This window comes from Canis lupus, chromosome 5 (assembly GCF_003254725.2).
Source record: "Canis lupus dingo isolate Sandy chromosome 5, ASM325472v2, whole genome shotgun sequence".
NCBI classification, from domain to species: domain Eukaryota; kingdom Metazoa; phylum Chordata; class Mammalia; order Carnivora; family Canidae; genus Canis; species Canis lupus.
In genome coordinates, this window is record NC_064247.1 from 19,472,897 (window position 1) to 19,496,420 (window position 23,524).

General features: G+C 40.7%; 1 protein-coding gene across 12 annotated transcripts in view; it reads left to right on the forward strand.

Moving 5' to 3' along the window:
• USP28 (ubiquitin specific peptidase 28) overlaps nt 1-22,897 on the forward strand; it is a 64,811-nt gene extending 41,914 nt beyond the window's left edge. For 6 of the 12 annotated variants that reach the window (XM_035715993.2, XM_035715992.2, XM_025465480.3 and 3 more), the window contains 16 exons: nt 273-400; nt 3,233-3,328; nt 6,699-6,878; nt 8,422-8,639; nt 9,776-9,846; nt 11,206-11,434; nt 13,651-13,845; nt 14,462-14,601; nt 14,761-14,946; nt 16,013-16,108; nt 16,818-16,996; nt 17,116-17,194; nt 18,187-18,266; nt 18,821-18,944; nt 20,396-20,591; nt 21,655-22,897. In XM_035715993.2, coding sequence (XP_035571886.2) covers nt 273-400; nt 3,233-3,328; nt 6,699-6,878; nt 8,422-8,639; nt 9,776-9,846; nt 11,206-11,434; nt 13,651-13,845; nt 14,462-14,601; nt 14,761-14,946; nt 16,013-16,108; nt 16,818-16,996; nt 17,116-17,194; nt 18,187-18,266; nt 18,821-18,944; nt 20,396-20,591; nt 21,655-21,830 — 2,373 coding nt within the window. In that variant the 3' untranslated portion in view covers nt 21,831-22,897. The remainder of the gene's footprint in view (nt 1-272; nt 401-3,232; nt 3,329-6,698; nt 6,879-8,421; nt 8,640-9,775; nt 9,847-11,205; nt 11,435-13,650; nt 13,846-14,461; nt 14,602-14,760; nt 14,947-16,012; nt 16,109-16,817; nt 16,997-17,115; nt 17,195-18,186; nt 18,267-18,820; nt 18,945-20,395; nt 20,592-21,654) is intronic. The other 6 variants (XM_035716000.2, XM_049109948.1, XM_035715996.2 and 3 more) reach the window with 3 other exon arrangements.
• Nucleotides 22,898-23,524: the final 627 nt, after the last annotated feature.

Here is a 23,524-nt window from a genome sequence, read left to right on the forward strand (position 1 = left end):
GGCAGTTATTTCCGAGGATGATAGTTGAGTAAAATGTTGTTGACTGGCTCATAAATTTGAAGTCTTGAGGAATGTTTAACCACATTTTCTAAGAGGGCATGATTCTAAGTGGTCATTTTAATATTTGGGATAAATAAACCTGTAGGGTGAATTTGATTTGAAATATAAATTCTGTATGAGAAGAAGAAAGTTTGATGAGGGATGTTTTAAACGTGGCTTTTGCTATTTCCTAAAATTAACTTCTGTCTTTTATATTTCTGCTTCTGACACAGCGTTGGTTTACAAAGCTACCTCCAGTGTTGACCTTTGAACTCTCAAGATTCGAGTTCAATCAGTCCCTTGGTCAGCCAGAGAAAATTCACAATAAGCTGGAGTTTCCTCAGATCATTTATATGGACAGGTGAGTTCTGTGATTGTCTTCTTAATGTATTACAGAAGAAGAAGGGGGAGCATTTACTAGTGTATTGTGCATAGGAATCATCTAGAGGTCTTGATAATCGCAAATATAGAGTCACTGGATTCATTGGATCTAGGTTGGAGCCCAAGAGTTGTTGGTATTTCTGAGAAGCTCTCGAGGTGATGCGCAAATGATACATTTGATCTTGGGACCACAACTTGAGTAGGTAGGCTTCAGATGAAAGCCCTGTTCCTTCTAGGGCGAAGAACAGTATGTGGAGTAGCCACAGTGTATTTCTTTCTAATCTCAATGCTATTTGTATTCCTGGGGGGAAAAAAAAACACAACTACTTAGACTTATATTGTACATTTTTATTCTTTTTACAGTCTGGTTTATTGACGTATAGTTTATACACAAAGCAATATTATCATTGTTTAGGTGTAGAGCCAATGAGTTTTGACTAAGGTATATAGTCAAATAACCACCAAGGCAGTTGGATATAGCACATTTCCATCCCCCAGAAAGTTTCCTCATGCTCCTTGCAGTCAATCTCTTTTCACCCCTAGGCTCTAGCAACCACTTGTTTTCTGGCTCTATAGTTTTGCCATTTCTAGAATGTCACAATAGTGACATTACTATTCAGAATACACCCTGTTGTGACTATATCTTCTTACACAGCAGTGTATCTTCTTACATTGAGAATAATGTTTTTGGGATTCATCCATATTGAGTAGTATCCCACTGTAGTAGTATTCCAATATTTTTTCCATTCACCAGTTGTTGATAGACATTTTGGATGTATCCAGTTTTAGTTTATGAAGAAAGCTACTATGAACATTCACCCCCAAAGTGTTGGTGTGGTTTTAGTACTTCTGGGTAAAACACCTAGGAGTGAGATTGCTAGGTTGTATGAAAAGTGTATGTTTAATTGTATAAGAAATTTCAAAGCTGTTTTCTAAAACTGTATGATTTTGCATTCCCACTGACAGTGTGTAAGAGTTCTGTTTGCTCCAGATCTGCCCATAATTGGAATTGTCAGGCTTTTAAATTTTAGCCATTGTAGTGAGTTTGTAGGAATATCTTATTTTTCTCTTGACATATATTTCCCTGATAACTAACAATGCTGAGTTTCTTTTTGCATGCTTAATTAACAGTTGTTTGTATATTTTCTTTGGTGAAGCATCTTTTCAGATCTTTTGTCCATTCTTTAATTGAGTGGGTTGTGTTCATACTGAGTTGTAAGAGTGGGTTCTTTTACAGATTTTGGAGACAGATCCACATAATCCCTGCCTATGCTGTCTATTCCATTTTTTTACCACTGTCTTTAGGAGACCAGGAGTTTTTAGTTTTTATGAAGTCTAATTTATCAGTTTCTCTTTTACAGTTTGTGTTTTTGTGTTCTAAGAGATCTTTGCCAACCCAAGGTCACAAAGATTTTCTTCTTTTTTTTCCCCCTAGAAATGACTTAGTTTTAACTATTATATTCATGTCTATGACCCATTTAGAGTTTATTTTTATATATAATATGAGAGAACGGCTTTTGTTTTTTGGAGGGCAGGGAAAGGAAGCATGTGGATGTCCAGTTATCCTTTCCCCCATTGAATTACCTTGGTACTTTTGTCAGAAATGAATTGAGCATGTAGTTGTGGGTCTATTTCTAGAGTCTGTTTTATCTGTTGTGTCTAATCTTAAACCAGTGACACATTGTCTTGATTACTGTAACTTTACTGTAAATTTTGACATCAGATCATGTAAATCCTCCAATTTTGCCTCCCCCCCTTTTTTTTTCTTTCAAAATTGTTTTGGCTACTTTAGTCCTTTGCATTTCTAGGTAAGTATTAGAGTTAGCTTGTCGGTTACTCCCTAGTAACTAGTGGGATTTTTTTTTTAAGATTTTATTTATTTATTGATGAGAGACACAGAAAGAGAGGCAGAGACATAGGCAGGGGGAAAAGGAGGCTCCCAATGGGGAGCCCAATGACGGGACCCTGGGATCACAACCTGAGCCAAAGGCAGATGCTCAACCACTGAGCCACTCAGGTGCCCACTAGTGGGATTTTTTTTTCACCAGTGGGATTTTGATTGGCATTATGTTGAATGTATAGATGAATTTGAGGAAACTGATGTCTTAACTATTTTGAGTTCTTTAATCCATGAACATGGTATAGCTCCGTTTATTTAAATCGTTAATTTCTCTCAACAGTGTTTCTTAATTTTTAGTGTACAGGTCTTAACATATATCTAAGTAAGTTTATACTAAAATAATTCATGCTTTTGATGTTACAATGGTTTCTAAAAAATCCAGCTTTAGATTTCCACCCTCCTTCTTTTTTAATTGACTTTATATCTTTTGACTTTACTAAACTCCCTTACTAGTTCTGATGCATTTTTGTAAATTCTTTGGTACTTTCTGTGTAAATGATTATGTCATCTGCAATGAAAGGCAGTTTTACTTTTTCCTTTGCTATTTGTATGCCTTCCCTTTTCCTCCTTCCCTCCATGTCTCATCCTCTTTCTCTCTCTCTCTCTCTCTCTCTCTCTCTCTCTCTCTCTCCCCCTCCCTCTCCCTCTCCTTTCTTTTCTTCTTTCCTTCCTCACACTGGCCATGCCTCCAGTAAAACAGTAGAAGAGATAAGAGTGGACATCCTTGCATTGTTCCTGGTCTTAGGGGGAAAGCTTCCAATCTTTTACCATTAAGTATGATCTTAGCTATACGTTTTCATAGATGCTCTTTGTCTGTTCGAGGAAGTTCCCTTGTATCTCTGGTTTGCTAGCACCGTGTGCCATTAATGCTTTTAAATATAAATTGTGTTTGTGGTGTTATCATTTGCTTAGGTACATGTACAAGAGCAAAGAGCTTATTCGAAGTAAGAGAGAGTGTATTCGAAAGTTGAAGGAGGAAATAAAAGTTCTGCAGCAAAAACTGGAAAGGTAAGTCGTGACATCTTTGTGCTTAGAAATGTGAAGGAGAGAGTAGAGTGTTAAAATTGGATAATTTGCTTAAATTTAAAAATTGGTTTAGAGTTTTTTAAGTATTAATGAGTGTGTTTTTATACACACATTACACATATACACACATTTTTATATACACAAAATAGCTAAGAAAACTTATTCTCTAAGCATGAAGCCACTTATAAGACGAGCTGTAGTATCCATGGGTGAATAGTAGTCCCAAGGACTGGTGGGATGCAGAGGCACGGAGTCAGTCCCTGGCATACACGATGGGAGCTCAGCTTCTGAGTTCATAGCCCTTTACTTTTTCTATTTCCCTCGTCATCTTCCTCACAAACACAAGAGAGGTAACTGTCACCATACTTCAGGCCCTCTGTCTTGGGAAAATGTTTTCTTAAGGATCTGGAAGAGATAAAAACACAAACAGAAAGTGCTGTTCTACCTGGAGCAGGTGCTAAGTGATTCCAAGGGCTAACAGTTCTGGCACAAAGTCTTCTCTCTCATGGAGGGAAATCTCCCCCTTTTTTGTTGACTTGTTTCCCACTGATTATTTCTTTAGAATCACCCCATGACTTCCTAAGGAAGAGGAGTCCATGTAATTTCTTTCTATCTATCTATCCCATTGATTTGGCATTTAGAAGGAAATCCCATATAATGTCAATGGTGTTTTTTCCTCCTTTAGCTACCCCACAGTTTTGCTGTCACCACCACCCCAGTTCTACTCACTCCATTGCTAGGTCACTTACTTCCCTAAGAGGCAACACTTTCCATACCAGCCCAAGGTAGACTCTGCACCCATAAGTTCCCATCTCCAGCATCCTCTCTTAGGGTGAACTTATCCAAGGTGTTTGGTGATGAGTTCTCTCATTGTCTTATATAGACTTAAGCTGAGGATTGATTCCTCAAATACCATCCTCTAAGTGATTTACAGAACTTGATTTGCAGCTATATTTTACTTTTAAGGTTTTAGTGATGCTTTATAAGATTATAATTGTTTTTATAGCACCAAATATACCTGATGCATTGTAACATACAAAAACTCAACTTACCAGTAACCAGCAGGGCATTCTGACTTACTTCGATTTTAAAGTAAGTATAGGAGCATTTTCTGTACTATGATGTTACTTCAGGAAAAAAAAATGACTTTTAAGGACACCTGACCGGCTCTATCAGTAGAACACGTGACTCTTGATCTCAGGGTTGTAGTTTTGAGTCCCATGTTGAGGGTAGAGATTGCTAAAAAAATAAAATAGAATCTTTAAAATAAATAAATAAAATGACTTTTAAAATCTCAGATACTTTTAGGGGCAGCCCTGGTGGCCCAGTAGTTTAGTGCCACCTTCAGCCCGGGGTATCAGCCTGGAGACTCAGGATCGAATCCCACGTTGGGCTCCCTGCATGGAGCCTGCTTCTCCCTCTGCCTGTGTCTCTGCCTCTCTCTCATATAATAATATTATGTGTCTGTCATGAGTAAATAAATAAAATCTTAAAAAAAATAATAAATAAAATCTCAGATAATTTTATTTGGGTAATTAAAAAATTGCTTGTCTCTAAGAGTGACTTGCTTCTGGGAAAATATACAGAAACTGTTAGTGGATGCCAGTAGGAAGTAGAATCGAGATGGGAGTGGGTGACTTTTATGATTTATTTTACATTCTTTTGTATTTGAGTTTTCATACCAGGTGTGTTGCATTACTTTCATCATTAAGCAAAAAGTTCACCATTTCTTCTGTAAGATACCTTGACGTAATGTGAAAAATAAGATGTCATGCATATAGTGTAAACACCTTTTTTAAACTTTTGCTCTGATTCTACTAACTGAATACAGATGCTGCATTGTATGAAGTAGTGGGTTTAAAGGAATTCATTCAGTAGAACAGAACAATGATTATGTCAGAAAATTGAAGATAAGTTTCTTAGAGAAATATTTTTCCTGAAGTTTTGTATAAGTATCATATTAAAATACAGCAAACCTGGGAAGAGTTACAGTGTAAAATGATGGCTTAAAATCCTATCACCTATTACATCTGTGCTGCATTTCTAGTAAGAAAATGTTTTCCTTTGGTCCAAGCCAGTCATGTGTAAAGTAATTGCTTTCCACAAACACTGTGTTTCTGAAGATCTATTAACCATGTCTGTGGTATAGATACACAAGGTTCAGGTCCTGTCTTTAGAAGTTCAGAGCTGGGAGATGGAGAAACTAGATCTTGAAGGGTAAGTAGAGTTCAATAAGTCGGTAGTAGCTGAAATAAAGACAAGAAAATACATCTAAGGAATAGTACAGTTTTCTTAGTTACGTATTTGATGTCCTTTTCAGTTAAAAGCCGCAACCCTCCACAGAAGGCAGCTGCTTACTTTTACTTCCCCTTCAAATTAGTGAGGATGAAATGTCTTCTTTGCTCCCTATCCTCTAACCATGTGGTTGACTTTGAATAATATTATTTTATTTCCCACTGGTATTTTCATTTCATAATGTCCTTTTTGATATGGACACAACTTTCTTTCCTCCCAGTCCTATACCTGTTTCTTTCACTTTATATGGGGAAGAAAAATATGCAGTGCCTTCCTCTCCCTCTCTAATGGAACCCTATAATGATAGGGTTTACCTGTACCAGCCAGTCACCCAGTACTATTTAATTGCTGTCATTACAGAGTTCATCAAAGTACATATTTTGTTTGAGTCTCACTCGTCCTGGTAATGCCAGAATATTGGATAGCATTAAAATAATTTGTTAATTATCTTGGTTACATGTTAAAAATATTTATTATTTATTTAATCCCAAAGAAATAGTCAATAATTTATGGCTGGCCTATGCTGTTGAATACATGAATAAGAGGATACTGAGGACCCTGCAGAAGAAAGATTTGCCAGTTTTCTTAAACTCTGATCTTTATTAACACCTTTACATTTCCAGCTTTCTTTCATTGTTCCTAGTTTCTAATTTCCAAGTAGGAGCCTTAAGGGCTTGGTTATAAAGCCTTGGGTACCAGTTCATCAACATTATTTTCAGATATGAGTACTGCTAATATATCTGTTTTCCTTTAAGACAAAGAATTTACTTTTATTATGCCCAGAGCCTGGATGTGATGCAACATCAAGAGAAAGCGTAGCAGACACGGCTTCAAGCAGGAGCCCGTTTGAAAATGTTTTCTCCCAGATGTAAACATGTAGATCATTACCAGTTTTAACATTTGTACTTAGAGAATTCTCACTTTGCAGACTGACGCATCAAATACTGCACAGCCTTTAGGAATAAGTCTTTTCTACACAGTAAGAGATCTTTTGTCAGCAAGCCACAAAGTACTAGATGCACTCGGCCAATAGAGCACCACTGTCTTTGCCTCTTAGGTATGTGAAGTACGGCTCAGGCCCAGCTCGGTTTCCACTCCCAGACATGCTGAAATACGTTATTGAATTTGCTAGCACAAAACCTGCCTCAGAAAGCCCCACATGTCAAAGTGATGCACACATGACGTTACCACTTTCTTCCGTGCACTGCCCAGTTTCTGACCTGGCATCCAAGGAAAGGTAATGAAAACAAGTGTTTAAAATAGTACACATTTGGGGGGTGGAGGGGCACCTGGCTGGCTCATTTGGTGGAGCATGTGACTCTTGATCTCACGGTTGTAAATTCAAGCCCCATGTTAGGTATGGAGATTACGGGACGCCTGGGTGGCTCAGCAGTTGAGCATCTGCCTTTGGCTCAGATCGTGATCCCAGGGTTCAGGGATCGAGTGATCGAGTGCCACATCAGGCTCTCTGCAGGGAGCCTGCTTCTCCCTCTGCTTGTGTCTCTGCCTCTCTGTGTTCTCATGAATGAATGAATAAAATTTTTAACAACAACAAAAAAAGGTATGGAGATTACTTAAAAATAAAATCTTTATTAAAAGAAGATAGTGGGCAGCCCGGGTGGCTCAGCGGTTTGGCGCTGCCTTCGGCCCAGGGCCTGATCCTGGAGACCCGAGATTGAGTCCCGCGTCAGGCTCCCTATGTGGAGCCTGCTTCTCCCTCTTCCTGTGTCTCTGCCTCTTTCTGTGTCTCTCATGAATAAATAAAATAAAATTTTAAAAAGATAGTACACATTAGGGCTTTTTGTTTTATTTGAACTGTATACCATCTTCCCACCTGATAAGCACTCACCCCATGAAGAGGGCAAAAGCCATGAGTTCCTTGTCTTAAAGGGAAGGGTTTGTTCCCGTGTAGTTGGGAATGTTTCTGATTCCCACCAGGGTGCTCACTTGTCTTGCCCACAGGATAGTTAGGGATTATTTCAGAGGCTTCTGAAACTGCCTGCAATGGTGTCCATGCCCCACCAAGGTCACCTTGTTTTGAACCAGCAGTACGCTCACTGCCTCTCAATCCCCGATCTTCCAAAACCTCTCATTCTCACATCTGCTGAGAAGGATGCTCAACCAAGTCAACCTCAGGGAAAGACTTACTCATGAGTAGACAATTAAAACAGTTAAAGAACTGGCTAGAAATTGAAGCGGACAGCCAAGAGGGGCTTACTTGTGTAAGAACTAAGAGACCAAGTCACATGAGCCCAGATCAGATATGATGTGTGTGTCCTGGCTAATACCATCACTAGAACCCATGGTGAAAAAAGCCCATACTTCATATTTATTGCTTCTGTGTGTTTTATTCAGTTATCTGCATCGTGGAAACTCTGTTATGATTCCTTGATTTTTCCAGTCCAGTCTTCTTTGTACTCTTCCTTAATGTTCCTTCTTAGAAGAAGTGGTTAGAGAACATGAACCATAGACTCAGATTTGGGTTTAAATCCCATAATTTACTAGCTGAGTGAGCTTGAGTAAGTTGCTTAACTTATCTAAACCTTGGGTTTGTCATTGGTGAACTAGGGATGGTAACAATATCTGCCTCATAAGCAAGTTGTATTAAATGAGGTGATGCATATAAAGAAATGGTTTGGCTCAGTGCCTTTATAGAGCAAATATTCATTAAATTATAGCAGTACTTTTCCATGTAGCAGTTAGTTTTACAAAGCACACTAATTGAGGCCAAGACATATTTTGGAAATTATCATGCAAATACAATTTTTCTCTTTTTTCAGTACAAGTAAGGAAAGCTCTTCTCAGGATGTTGAAGGTACCTTTTCTTCTGAAGATTCTCTACCTGAGTCTATTGCAATGAATAAGCCACTTACATCTTCCCGGTCTACCATGGAAATGCCTGCACAGCCAGCTCCTCGAACTGTCACGGATGAGGAGATAAACTTTGTTAAAACCTGTCTTCAGAGGTGGAGGAGTGAGATTGAACAAGATATACAAGGTTGGCTCTCTAAAAACTTGTTGGACAACTAACCTTTCCCTTTCCACTGGAAGTTAGGCATAAATGATGGAGAGGCACAATTCAGGCACATGGTGATTGGGACTGCTTTTGTACTTTCAGTTCCTTCCAGCATACAACTGCGGAAAGATCCCTCCTAGAAACCCTCCGCCAGATTTCTGGGAACTCCTGGGACTCTTAGACATTTGTGATCGCTGTCAGGATTTTCCTGCATATGCTGATTTCTGTTCCTGTAGTTTATGTGAACCCAGGCTTTAGTTGACCCAGACTTAGAATTTAGCACTCCTAGGGGCTCCTGAGTGGCTCAGTGGTTGAGCATCTACCTTCTGCTCAGGTCGTGATCCTGGGGTCCTGGGATCGAGTCCTGCATTGGGCTCCCTGCATGGAGCCTGCTTCTCCTTCTGCCTGTGTCTTTGCCTCTCTCTGTGTGCCTCTCATGAATAAATAAATCTTAAAAAAAAAGAGAATGTAGTGCTCCTAGATTTCCCTTTTTTATGAGTCTTGTGTATATGAAGCATGTTTTTACTGAAGGTGAATGAGGCAGAGAATGTTTGAGCAATGTACACAATGTAAAATGGAATTATTCAGTGTTCTGTTTTTAAAAGTCCTTTGGTCTCGTTGTCATGTTGCTCAGACTTTCCCTCCTGTTCCTTTCTCCTTTTATCTAGGGAGCTAAATAAATAAAATAATCAGATCAATCAAATCACATCAGTCAGATCAAATTAAATCATCAAACCCAGATTCCTCCCAAGTTCTTACCACATATATTTTGCCTTGCCTTTTGCCTTGCCTTCTCCACTCTCGTCCTGTCTCAGGGACATGTATTTTATACCCAGAGTGACCCATTAAGGTCTTTTTCTAAATAGAGGTGGTTTCTTTTGGGAGAAATTCTGGTGCCAAGTAGAAGAGATAATTTTTTAAACCATTGATGGAATTATGTTAAGCTAAAAGCACTAGGTGCCTTGAAAGCCTGTACTCCTTCGTGATTCATAGAGTAGAGCTGAAATTGTCAGAACCCAGGCGCAGAGAATCTGTGCTCTTTGCTTAGCTGAAGCACCCTGTGTGGCATAGAATGACATCATTTTAACTATGTTTCTTGTTTTTTGTTTCTTTAACAGATTTAAAGAATTGTATTGCGAGCACTACCCAGACTATTGAGCAGATGTATTGTGACCCTCTCCTTCGTCAGGTAGAATGAAAATTGATGGGAAAGTAGTTAAGGCATGTCCTCCTGTACTGATGGTAGATCCAAAAGAAAATTTGATAGTTTTCTTTTAGACTGACTGGGAACCTCCCTGAGTTAGAATAATAAACTTAGGACAGAAATAAGTATTTTTCTATTTCTTTTCAGGCCAAAACAAGGACTGTATCTTCTACTAACAGTAACATTTAAAACAGATTTGTTTTGATTCTGCCACATGGTATTTTTTTCATATAGTAGAAAGGTTTGCTGTCAAGTGTTAAGAAATTTCTCATAGAGTGATAATTGAAATCGTGTGGTGGGGAAAACCCCAGGCAGGGACTGGTTCCACACCCTTTTCCAAAGTATCATCATCCTTGGTGATGCTTGGCTTAGCAGCGTGCTTTCAAGCTTTGTTTCCCTGAAAATCCCAGAAGGGAATGTGGTCAGGGCAGAAATTTTTATTGTCCACATAAATTTTTGTTTGGGATAACATCGTGAGCACAAAGAGGATAAGATGCTGCAGTCAGGGCCCGAGTGCTCAGTGTGGCTTCTTTGTGCGTGGCTGGAGGAGGAGAACCCTGTCAGCTGCCAGGTCTCATGGAGGCACAGCAGGAATGCGCTGTGTAAATCTTGGGTTTTCTTCACTTACCCTTCTGTGTTTCAAAAATTTCCCCACCAGGAAAACCTGTGAAGGTACTGACTGAATGATTCTCTGGCTGATTTTTCTTTTTTTCATCAGTACCTATAGCATTGCCGTTTTTCTCCATCTCAAAAAAACAAATGCTTTTCAAACACAAACAAGTATGGAACTGAAAGGGTCCTCACCCCAGATAGGTGGATGAGTCACTCGGCAGGTGAAATGTAGGGATCATATGACTGATTCATGATGAAACGTGCTAACGTGAAATTCAGTACCAAATAAAATCAGTGTAGAACAAGAGAGCTGCTAAACTTGCTGTAGGTCCTAAATGCAGCACATGTTTCTCAACATGAGTGGTGAAGGTGATTTCTATTTTTAAATAAACTGAATTTGGGATTAGAGGGATGCATAGATCTGTGTTATCTTTGACTTGAGATCTGCGATTGAAGACTTTGAAGAGTCATCAAAGAGGTCGTCTCGTTCAGACGTGTGGACGTGTGGTTTTAAAGATTCAGGAATTGAAACACAATTGGTAGATTCCAAGACTGTATTTTTGTTCATACTGTATCGTCAAGGTACTTACCGTTAACCCTATCTCAAACACGTGTATAAAATAGTCAGTTTTCTTATGTCTGCTAGCTGGCCATAAGTTTGAATTTTAATTACCTAAAATTTCTCATTTACTTTGCTTAATCTGACTCAGGAAAATATCTTCTCCTTTGCAGGTGCCTTACCGCTTACATGCTGTTCTCGTCCATGAAGGGCAAGCAAATGCTGGACATTACTGGGCCTATATTTATAATCAGCCCCGACAAGTCTGGCTCAAGTACAATGACATCTCTGTTACTGAATCTTCCTGGGAAGAACTTGAAAGAGATTCTTATGGGGGCCTGAGAAATGTTAGTGCTTACTGTCTGATGTACATTAACGACAAGCTACCACACTTCAACGCAGGTAAACATAGTGTAGTGGAAGCCAGAGATGGGGAAAATCTCTACTGCTCACAGAAGGGAACAGTCTTGTGGTTTAAAAAAAAAAAAAAGTTTTTTAACTATAATTTATTATAAAATAATAATGCATTTTACAAATAACAGTATAAAAGAGAATTAAGAAAAAATAAGTTTGCTTTCCTGTTTCTATCCTGGAGCCTGGCATGTATTCGTTCTTAGGTTTCTTACAGAGTATTCAGGAAGTGAGATTTTATCAATATATGTCCCCACCCGATTTTTCCCCCAAATGGGACATTTTTTCATTCTACTCTGCATCTTTTTCATCATTCATATGTATTAGGTAATCTCTGTATTTTTTTAATCTCTGTATTTTTATAAATAGAACCAACTCTTTTTAACAACTGCATCATAATTCCATCCATAATTCCATATATAATTTTTTAAGCCAGCCTCCATTGACAGACCATTATATTGTCTCTAGTTTGTTTTTGTTTTTTAATTTTTTAGGGACATCCTTGTGCACATGTTTTTGGACCCTTTGAGAATAGCTAAATTTTAGTGGCTTTGCCTGAACAATTTCATATTTCTCATAATACTATAATTGTGAGAGCAATCATTATCATTTATATTGGAACTTTACTACTTACTATGTGCTTTCAAACTTTATTTCTCTCATAACTGAAAGCTCTAAAAGACAGGCTAGGAATTCTTCTTGCCAATGTGTTCCAGCTGAGGTACTCTGCTCCTCCAGACTCACGGCCAGTTAACAAATGGCAGGCCCAAGATTCAGATCCAGTTCTGACTCTAAATTCTGTGGTGTGGGGGGTGCCTAGGGAGCTCAGTTGGTTAAATGTCTGCCTTTGGCTCAGGTCGTGATCCCAGGGTCCTGGGATCCAACCCTGAGTCTGGTTTCCTGCTCAGTGGGGAGTCTGCTTCTCCCTGTTGCCCTCCCCTTATGCTCTCTCTAGCTATCTCTCTTTCTCTTTCAAATAAATAAGTAAAATCTTAAATAAAATAAATTCTGTGCTTTCTTCCATTTACATTATTCTCTCTTCCTTTTACATTTTCTGGGAGAAGTCTTGTGAGCAGCATTTTGCATCTAAGATCATGGAAGACTTTTCCGTTTCATATTCAGACTGTACTGGGTTGAGTAAGTAAGAAAACACAGAAGGCATTTTGTTCAGGCGGTGCACTGTCTTTCTGATCTGCTGGTGTGGCCAGGGACAGGGGAGAGACAGAATGATCACTTAGCAGTAACTGCTCTTCATAATTGCATCTCTGCAGCACCAGAGCAGGAACAGCTGCTTGTGGGAGTTGTACAAATGACTGGACTATTGTTGGTAGTGTATAGGAGCCTTGTTATTACATATATGGTTCATTTTTATACTATAGAAACTGATAAATGGAAACTGTCATTTACTTAATGAAAAGATGAATTAAAGGCAACCCGGGAGTGGATGTGTTGTTCTACTGTAAGCTTTTTGTTTTGATTTGGTCACAGGATTAGAAATGAAATTTCAGGGTTCCTGGCTGGCTCAGTCGGAAGAATGTGCGACTATTGATCTCTAGGTCATGAGTTCGAGCCCCATGTAGAGATAACAAAAGTAAAATCTTAAAAAAAAAAAAAAATGAGATTTCATATGTTCTTGATATCCTTGCCATTTTTCTTCCAAACCTTAAATTATCCCCCAGGTATTATTTACCATCTAACCGTTGTATCACATTGCTTTCTGATACCACCCACTTATGTGGACCTGAAGCAGTATAGATGTCTTGGAATTCATCTCTAACCATCTTAAGAAGGGTATTTTTATCAGTAATAGTTGTGGTTACACTGATAAAACTGTTCAACTTGAAATTTCCACTGGATCTAATGTTGTTCTGGATTTCTAAATGTTGGGTCTGTTCTTGCTATTTTGCCAGTGATTTGGCCTCTATTCCAAATCCCTGCTTTCTATCACTCATCCATTCATTCATTCATTCAACAGATACCTCTGCATGCCTACCTACTAATCTGCCAGGCCCTGTTACTAGTGTGCTATGATAGTTGGCTTTATACTGTCATTACTTCTGATGGATTATGTATGTATGTATTTTTTGTGTGGAGTAAGAAAAAGGACAAAGTGTCTTTTGTTTTCTTTCTAGAAAGGACCTTCTAATTCCTTGTGACCTTCAGCTGGATGGCGCTGCATTTTAACTCTGTTTTCGTTCTCGTCTCAGAGGCAGCCCCAAGTGAACCAGATCAGATGTTAGGAGAAGTGGATGCCCTGTCTGTTGAGCTGAAGCATTACATTCAGGAAGATAACTGGAGGTTTGAGCAGGAAGTCGAGGAGTGGGAAGAAGAGCAGTCTTGCAAAATCCCACAAATGGACTCCTCCACCAGCTCAGCATCACAGGATTTCTCTCCGTCCCCAGGTAACTGGGGAGGGCCCGTGTTTCCATGATCTGGCGGTGTTCACCATGCCCCCCGTCAGCCAGCTCTGGCGCTTCCACTGACTGAGGGCTTCCACGGTCTGCACTGTGTATAGTCCAAGTGTAGCTGATGTTGCACGAAGCGTTGCTGGTGTTGCACAACTTGACAGAATAGCTTGTGGCTTGAGGGTGTCCTTTGCGATGAGCAGAAGTAAGAGCAGAAAGACCAGCTCCTTGTACTTCTCATCTGTTCGGTTTTCATGGTTTCCCAGGTGGCCGGAGAAGCTATGGTAGGATTACTAAGCAGACTCTATGAAACCTATTCCCCAGAGGCAGTCTTCCTAACGGAAGGCCATTTGTCAGAAGCCTTCATTAACGTAAAGCAATATGACAAAGTTGGGAGCACATTCAATTTTCCGAAACCATCAGTGGGTTCTTTCTGAAGTAGACATTTCTTTGAGTCACTAGGTTCTAGGGGAGATTTGCAGATTCTACTTTAAATGTTTGCTAAAAGGGTTGTAGATGAACCTCTGTGTCTGTCTTGCTTGCCCTTTTACACAGAGTATTCTAGACGTCACTCACCATCAGATGCTAATCCCTTTGTACCATTCATTACCAGAGCCTTCAGCAACCTCTTCTCACGGGGTCCGCTGCTTGGCATCCGAGCACGCGGTGATCGTGAAGGAGCAGACGGCACAGGCCATTGCCAATACCGCGCGTGCCTACGAGAGGAGCGGCGTGGAAGCGGCGCTGAGCGAGGTGACAGTGATGCAGAAGCCCACACTCAGGAGGGGTGGGCTCGCAGCCATGACCGCCACTTTCTCACATTTCTATTACTGTGTCTCTGCTGCATTTAACCGGTCCCTCTCTCTTTCTCCTGTTTTGTCCTTACTCTTTCTCTCCATCCTGCTGCCACAGCTTCAGGAAGCTGAACCCGAGAAGCCCCCGCCCCCGGAAACAAACCTTGCAGAGCAGTCAGAGCAGCCCCCAAAGGCGAAGGACGCAGAGTCTGCCGCCCAGCCTAATTCTGAGGCCTCTGAAGTCGAGATTCCCAGTGTGGGAAGGATTCTGGTTAGATCTGATGCAGATGGATATGATGAGGAGGTACACAGATGAGTGCAGGATTCAGCTGTCTGTCTCCAGTCTTCTGTTCCTTCCCCTGTGACTGATATACTTGTCTAAGATGTTTGGCAATAGTTAATATTGGAACAAATAGTTGTAATTGAAACATGTAACGAAAAGAGGGCCCACCTGGTTTTGACCTTATATGCTGTTTTGTAAAAGATAGCCTCATTCCCACTGAATGCTGCGCCTGGTATATATCTCCCCAGGCATATACTGTATACTGATGGAGGCACCTCAGAGTCTAGATGGCTCGGAAGGGTAGCACTCAGTTACTTTTTTGGTATTTTGAGCAAAAAAAAAAAAAAAAAGGCCTTTTAAATTAGGAGCCTTTGTCTTTGGAAATATTAGTTTATCGTTTTCCCTCCAAATATAAAATTTTCAGTTGTCTAGTGAGCAAAACAAATGTGAATTGAAGTTTTTGATTCCAAAGCTTTTGGAAGAAGCTGTGGGATCCCAAGCTCCTTGCAGTTGGTCCCTTTCAGTTGGCACTGCATGTAACAGTTATGAATCCTATCCCTTGGGGTTCTTTTTATTCCTGTGGGATATTTTTTTTTCCTAGATCATTGAAAAGTTTTGGTTTTATAAAGTCATATTTGTATATCACCTAATTTCCAGACTGTTTTAAGCGTACTGATTATTTTAGTAGAACTCTAATAAAATATTTGTGTACTGGGATACGCAGCCAAATTGCAGAACTCCACTGAAATTCTCACTGTGGACACTTCCCCTGGGAGAGCTATCATTTAGCTTGATTTTTTCGCAGTGCCGTCTGTAGATGCTCTCAGATGTCCCTCTTTTTTATCTGCTAAATTAGAGTATATAGGAACAGCTCTTCCTGAGCCAGCTTTCACCACACGGTACAGGGACGGGGCCTTGGGTGTGCATGGGGGCAGGTGCACAAATCTGGACCGCTAGCAGTTGCTGCCCATGGGCGCACACTGCCACTCTTCCCTTCAGCAGCCTACTCACCTTTCTTCCATTCAGTCTTCTTTTGAACTTCTCTTCTCTTCTTTTTCTCTCTGTGTTTTGTGCCCTCTTGTGGTAGGTGATGCTGAGCCCCGCCATGCAAGGGGTCATCCTGGCCATAGCTAAAGCCCGTCAGACCTTTGACCGAGATGGGTCTGAAGCAGGGCTTATTAAGGTATCTCTTTTTAAAAATCTAATCTTCATACCACCGGTATCATAGTAACAAGACCATAATTCTATTAGACGGTAAAAAATGGGATGAAGAATGTTTTTCCTTCAAGTAACACCTAAAACTCCATTTCCAGTCACACTAATAGACAGGACAGTCCCTCCCATGATACTGACAGTGCCTCCCCTCAGTGCTAGCATAGCATTCTTGAGCTATGCCCAACTATGTTAGGCCTGGCCTGGGGGACTTCCTGTTGTCCTTAGGAGATAGATATCTGTTAATAAAGCTGGGAGTGAGGCATTGCTTTTATGGTTTGGGAGCCATAAAACAAGAAAGTAGGCCATTTTTTTTAAGGTACCTGAATAAAATTTAAGGTACTTGAATAAATTGCATTTATGTGCATTTTAAAAAGTTCAGGTCCTTGGAACCCAAGGTTAGCCTGAGCTAGTTAGTACTAAATATTTGTTTTTCTTAAAACCTTATGAGAAAAATGAGTTTCTCATGAATGCAGTACATCTTTGGTGCCACAGGAGTTCTCACCCTTATGAAATGCAAACAACTTATAGATTCCGTGGTTGCCTCTGTAATTCCCCAATATGAATTTCTCAAAAGTCTCCTTGGAGTTACGAGAATCTCTCTAGCCCATAGGCATCAGGTTCTGTGAGCAGAACCCCACAGCGCACCCTGTTCTGACTACCAGTTTTGTCCTTAATAGGCATTCCATGAAGAATACTCCAGGCTCTACCAGCTTGCCAAAGAGACGCCCACTTCTCACAGCGACCCTCGGCTCCAGCATGTGCTGGTCTACTTTTTCCAAAATGAGGCACCCAAGAGAGTTGTAGAACGGACCCTCTTGGAACAGTTTGCAGATAAAAATCTTAGCTATGATGAAAGGTGAGATGCAGCGCTCAGGTGCATTGCCCAATGCTTCTAGGTTGGGCCCCGTGACCTCCTCTGACTTTGGGAAAGCTGTGCCCTGCACCTCACAGTTTTCTGACCCTTGTCCCACACAGATCGATCAGCATCATGAAGGTGGCTCAAGCTAAACTGAAGGAGATTGGTCCAGATGACATGAATATGGAAGAGTACAAGGTGAAATCTTTTAAGTCTATAAAACAAAATATTACTTCTTAAGGCCAAGCTAACAATTTTGTGTTATCGCAAACTGACTTGCCCCCACCCAACCCCCCAAAAACCACAAGTGGGTGAGAATAGATAAATGATCTTTTCTGACCCTCAATAACCTGTTTCTTTGTTCCGTTTTTCTGTTAGAATAAATTAACATTTCGTTTCCTTTTAATACCTACTTTAGCCTTGATTCCTGGTTTTGGTTTGTTTTAAAATCATTGTGTGGCTTTTTATATTTCTATATTTGAAATGAAATTTCCGTTCATTAAAATGCATATATAAATACAAATTTCCCCAAAAGCATTGTGTTAGAAGTGAAACAGTGCTTTGTGACACCCAGTGTGCCTCTGACACCTGCTGAGCTGAGTGTCATTCTGTGTAATTGGAACGGCCTTGTCCTACGGTGGTTCCTGAAGGTGCACAATTTTGTCAGAACTCGACAGGTATCTGTTTTTTTTTTTTTTTTTTTAAGATTTTGTTTATTTATTCATAGACACAGAGAGAGAGGGGCAGAGACACAGGCAGAGGGAGAGGCAGGCTCCACGCAGGGAGCCTGATGTGGGACTCGATTCCGGGTCACCAGGATCACACCCCAGGCTGCATGCAGCGCCAAACCACTGCGCCACTGGGGCTGCCCGACAGGCATCTGTTTAAACCAGAGCTGCAGGACCTTGATGGGGGTGTTGGAAATTAAGATAATACATTCTAAAGGTCACATGAAATAAATATTTCTGTTCCTCAGAAGAACTAACAGGTCACTGAAAATTAAGGTCAACAGTGGACTTTATTGTAAATGGTGACTATGTCATGATCAGAAAGCTCTTGTGTTTGTGATTTTTGTGCCTGGCCATAAGTGCTGGATAAGCACTTGTACGCAGTGTCAGACTTACCATGGTGGGAAAGGGTAGTGATGTTTATGGTGACCGTAATCGCTAATGGCATTCATTCCTTTTCAGAAGTGGCATGAAGATTATAGTTTGTTTCGGAAAGTGTCTGTGTATCTCCTAACAGGCCTGGAGCTCTACCAGAAAGGAAAGTATGTGGGCCTTTTATGTCTTTTGGATTATTGGTCACGACCCTCTTAACTACCCACACAGATGCCCACCTGGGAATACCAAGAACTGTGGCCGCGCATCCCCTCTCCTGCCCCACGCACCAGGGCACCCCTGCCTTGCCCACTGTTTCACTGAACACACATGGTAGGCCATCCTTCAGGCAGTGGTAGATATGTTGGTGAGGATACGTAATGGCCAGATTTTCTTTGTGATAAATGAAGATGAACTCAGAAAATGAATTTTAGAGTTGGAATGGACCTTAGTAATCACACAGTCCCCGCCTTTGGTTTAGAATCCAGGAAGCCCAGGGAAGTTTCATGGCTTGCTTTGGGTTTCTTGACCAGTTTGCAGAAGAGCTGAGAGTGACTGCAGTCTCTGGGCCTCTGGCTTTTCCCAGGGCACTGCACTGCTTCTGTCCTGAGGACTTGGCTGTAACTGCAGCCATGTAAATGTTTGCACTGGGGGACAGAGGGGTCGAAGCCCTGGGTTTTGGAGAAAGGAGCACTCAGCTATTGATGATCTACCATTCTTTAAGGTACCAAGAGGCACTGTCCTACCTGGTCTATGCCTACCAGAGCAATGCTGCTCTGCTGACGAAGGGGCCCCGCCGCGGGGTGAAGGAATCGGTCATCGCTCTGTACCGAAGAAAATGCCTTCTGGTGTGTACTGCTCATTAAGCCTTAACGATCTTTATTATTTTGTCCTCATCTCTGTTCCTTGAAGCCACAAAGAAATACAACTTAAAAACTAATCTTCGATAGGTTTTAGATTTCTCTAGACTCTTGAGAGCAGCTGTAAATTGAAACAGATTATTTTAAGTTACTTAAATGAATATCCTTCTTCTTAGCCCCTTCTTAGGACAAGAATCAGTTACCCCTTTCTCTGTGCCCTCTATGTACAACTGCATTATGGTGTTTATCATTACATTGCTTCTCTGCTGGATTGTGAATTCAAGCACAGACCCTTTTCTTATTTTGCTGTTTTCTCTGTGCCTGGCATATCGTAAGCATGCAACAGATACATGTTGAAGGAATGCAGTGTTTTTTCTACATTCTGTGCAATGCTACCTGCTAAGCTAGTAGATGGGAATTTTAGCAACCCCTAAGAGACTCCGGGTTTTTTTTAAAAAAGGTATAAACCATAAGACTTGGTCCTGCTGTTCTGTTAATCTCACGGTCCTACAGCACTGAATGTCTAGCCTGGCCTCTTTGGCATTTGGCCTCGTGGAGAATGGCAGACCTGGATGCCCTCTGCCTCTCCAAGGGTTTGGACAGGTACTTGTCCTTCAGAGAACCACAAAAGGCAAGCTTCTCCCCACATTGGGAGCCTGGATTTGTCCTCCCTGACATCCTTCACGATTGCTCTTCCTGAGAAGAGTCCAGCCAACATTGCTGTTGCTGCCTTGTTAACACCAGATGGAAGAGATTAAGTCATGACACATATTCATCTCAAGAGTTTCATTTTCTGATTTATACCTTGATTTCTGCTTCAGTTAGAGGATGTGGCAGGGCGTTTTGGAGCTGAAAAAGAGGACTTGTAGCTGTGATGTCTGAATTTTATTATGCTTTAAATCACCAAGTACAGATTACATTTTGAAAGTCCTGCTCATCTTCCGTTGGTCGGTGGTAATAGTGATTGAAGTTCTTTGCATCATGGGCTCACAACCCCCAGTGTGTGTTAGAGTCACTTAGGGAACTTTCACCCTGTGGTGACTCCTCCCCAGACTGTCAAACCAGAGGCTCTGGAGAGAGGCCTAGGCATCAGCGTATCTTCTGCAGATGATTCCGATGCTCAGTGGAGATTGAGAGCCATTGAATGAGCAGTTTAGTAGAAACAATGATAGGCAAGACCTTGACTTGCAAGTTTAGGTAAATGGATCACAGTCCTTGCTGCATTAGAATCACCTTGGGAGCTTTTAAATAAAACCCTAGTGCCCCAGTCACCTGCATACCAATCAAATCAGCATGCTCGGGGGTGGGGCACCAGTAGTTTGTAAAGATTCCCAGGCAACATGCAGTAAATTTTGGGAACCACTTGTTTAGGCTCTTCTGAAATAGGTATTTATCTGTTTCAGACTGTTTTTCCCCCCCAATCTGCCTTTTACCCGTAGGAGCTGAATGCCAAAGCAGCTTCTCTCTTTGAAACAAACGATGACCACTCTGTAACAGAGGGCATTAACGTGATGAATGAGTTGATCATTCCCTGCATTCACCTTATCATTAATAATGACATCTCCAAGGATGACCTACATGCCATTGAGATCATGAGAAACCATTGGTGCTCTTACCTTGGGCAAGATATTGCTGGTATGTTGTTGTTGGCACTTGCAATAACTTCTGAGGCTCTTCACAGTTTTAGAAATGACAGTGTTTTCACTCTACAGCCCTGGTTATCAAACCTTTTTAAAGGATTATTGAAGCCTATAAGTGAGTTAAAAGTGGATCTGCTCTAGTGAAACAAGGGATAGGATCCTAGACCTTTGTCCCCGTTAGCTTCCCTTACCTCCTCTGTGGCCACTAAAGCACCTCTGCAAACAGCCTGGCTGCAAGCCCTGTTCAAAAAAATTACCCTTCTCTGGGAATGTCAGACTTGTATTACTCTTTGATCTGTCAAGCCTGGTGGTGCCATAACTAAACTTTCCCATGACTTGAAATTGTAAGACAGAACACCTCTTATTAGCTATGATGCCATCAGAATTAATAAAATGGTAAGTGGAATAGCCTTGCTTGTCCAAAGCATTTTGGAGAGGGTGCCAAAGAGTTTGGGTGAGTTTTGATAGACATAGAAAGTTGGTATATGTTCTAACATGAAGCTTCTTTGTTAGTTTCTCACTGATGTAAAGATATTCTATTGACTTGTTAAAGTATTCATGTTTATAATATTTACTGGAAAATTCTATAATTAGTAGTTACAAATTTCCTTTTAAGGTCTTCAATTTTTCTGTAGGACTATGTGGTAGAGCTTTACTTAAGGTCATGTGTACACGCTAGTATGTTTTAATCATTGAAAGGAAATAGCACTATTGTGTTAATGGCATAGAGTATCAAATCCACTTTCTCAAGTTTTAAAAGGATGATACATTAGAAGGCCTGACAATGAAATGAATATTTAGTGTTATCCTGTCACACATCACATGGCTTAAAGCAGTGACCTAGTGCTTTGGTTTATTTGGCCAAGTATTCTTTGTTCCTGGTTTGGACTTAAGGAATCATCATTTGTTGTTAGCTGGCCAGCACCATGCTCTGACCTCTGAGGTTGGAGAATGAGTGGGCTCTATGGAAGGTTTTCCCATTATAGTTGCAGACTTAACTAGTTTGTACTCAGAGAACTGTTTAGCTGTATATGTAACCATTCATTTTCCTTCCACAGAAAATCTACAACTGTGCTTAGGGGAGTTTCTACCAAGGCTACTAGATCCTTCTGCAGAAATCATTGTCTTGAAGGAGCCTCCAACTATTCGACCTAATTCTCCCTATGACCTTTGTAGCCGATTTGCAGCTGTCATGGAGTCAATTCAGGGGGTTTCAGCTGTGACAGTGAAATAAGCCCCCACATGGTCAAGGTCCAGTTTGGTCTCCGGCTGCCTGCCTGTTGCACAGAAGTCTGTTGTCACAGTGTTTACCCTGGGGAAGGGATTAGGTGGGAAAGTAAGATTCAGATCCAGACCCAACCATGCTCTGCGTGTAAAGAAGGATTGAAAATAAAATTGCACTTTTTAGGTACAGAATCATAAAAGCAATTTCACTAAAAAAAGACAAGAACCATTGTATTAAGGTATTGAATTATGTCAGAAGACCTTAAATGACTCTTGTACCTTCAAAAGTGCCTGGGCTTTTGTAAGCCTCTTGCCACTTTTAAAATTATCCTTCAGGCATAAATATTTTTGACAGTGAATACAAGGGTGATCCATCAGAACCTGAACCAGATGAACAGCTACTAGTTATTTTATCAAATACAGGTGACATTTAAAAGTTCTTAACTGCAAGAGATGAGAAATCTAAACCTCGCCTGTCTCTTGACAGGAGATGACAGTGAGTTGCTGATGAACTGCTGCCCTTTTACATGTGGGTAGAAATATAAGGGCATGTGGCAGCAAGATGCTGCAAAGTCAAAAGAAAGCTGCCTTTCCTCTCTTCTCTCTCTCCCTTATTTTTATATTTTTAAATAAACCAGAAAACCTCACACTCAGTCCTGAGTAAAGAAAGGAAAGCACTAAGGACCGTAGACAGAACGGCGTCATGAAGCATGATTGAGTCACGATAGCATTGTGAGAGTTGTTCACTGTTTCAGTAAAATCTTGTAGCATCCAAAAATCGTCAACAATAGATGTCAAAGGCTGCTGCTGGCCCAAAAAAAGAAAAAAACATTTGAATACCCCTCCCCTTTTTTTGCTTCTAAAAGATAAGGGATATGGGTTTGTAAAAAGAAAAGAAAAATCTATATATATGTATATGTAGAGAGAGAAATATCCCCTGTTGACCATTTTTAAAAGGTTCCAGATTGGATACGTGTTTCAACCAAATTTTAACATGAATGAGAGCATAGTAGGCAGGAAGAACACTTGATACAACTATGCAGATTTTATAAATGTGCAATAAAAGTATTTGTTGTACCTTTGGCGTGTGGAATGGCTTTCATTTAAACACACATTTTTCCGGAAATAGACTCAGTAAGCATTTGTCAAGTTTGTCGTTTTCGAGAAAAAACAAACAAACAAAAAACAGGTGACAGGGTTGAGAGTCTTGACAGGAGGGGGGGGACACAGGCTACAGCCGATTCTTGAGCAGCACCTAGTGGTGACTGCCGCTTTCCATCGCATTTGCTGTTGCGCCGCCCGTAGGCCCATCTACTTTATAATTTGTCGAATTTAGGAGGGGGAAAAATGTATTCTCTTAAAACAGACTTTCTTCCATTTTGACTAAATTAGGGGTAGGCCATCTTTTACAGGATTTCAGAGGTGCTTTTGTGTTTCAAAGCTCACTGCCAAGATAATTGTCTCATGGGAAATTGACCAATTTTCTTACCGTTGATTTGCTTTGCTGCTTGAGATTCCAAGGACCACCATTTGCTGTTCCCTTTTTAATCTCCACCATTATTTGAGAACTGTGCACAGCTATAGTCTTAACGTAACAGCCCTGGGATGATGGGACTGGCTTGTCCAAGGGCCTAGATGTCTTAAGTAGTGAAGCCAGGAAGCTAACCTGTGTCTCTGCAGCCTATTAACAACTGCTTACAAAAA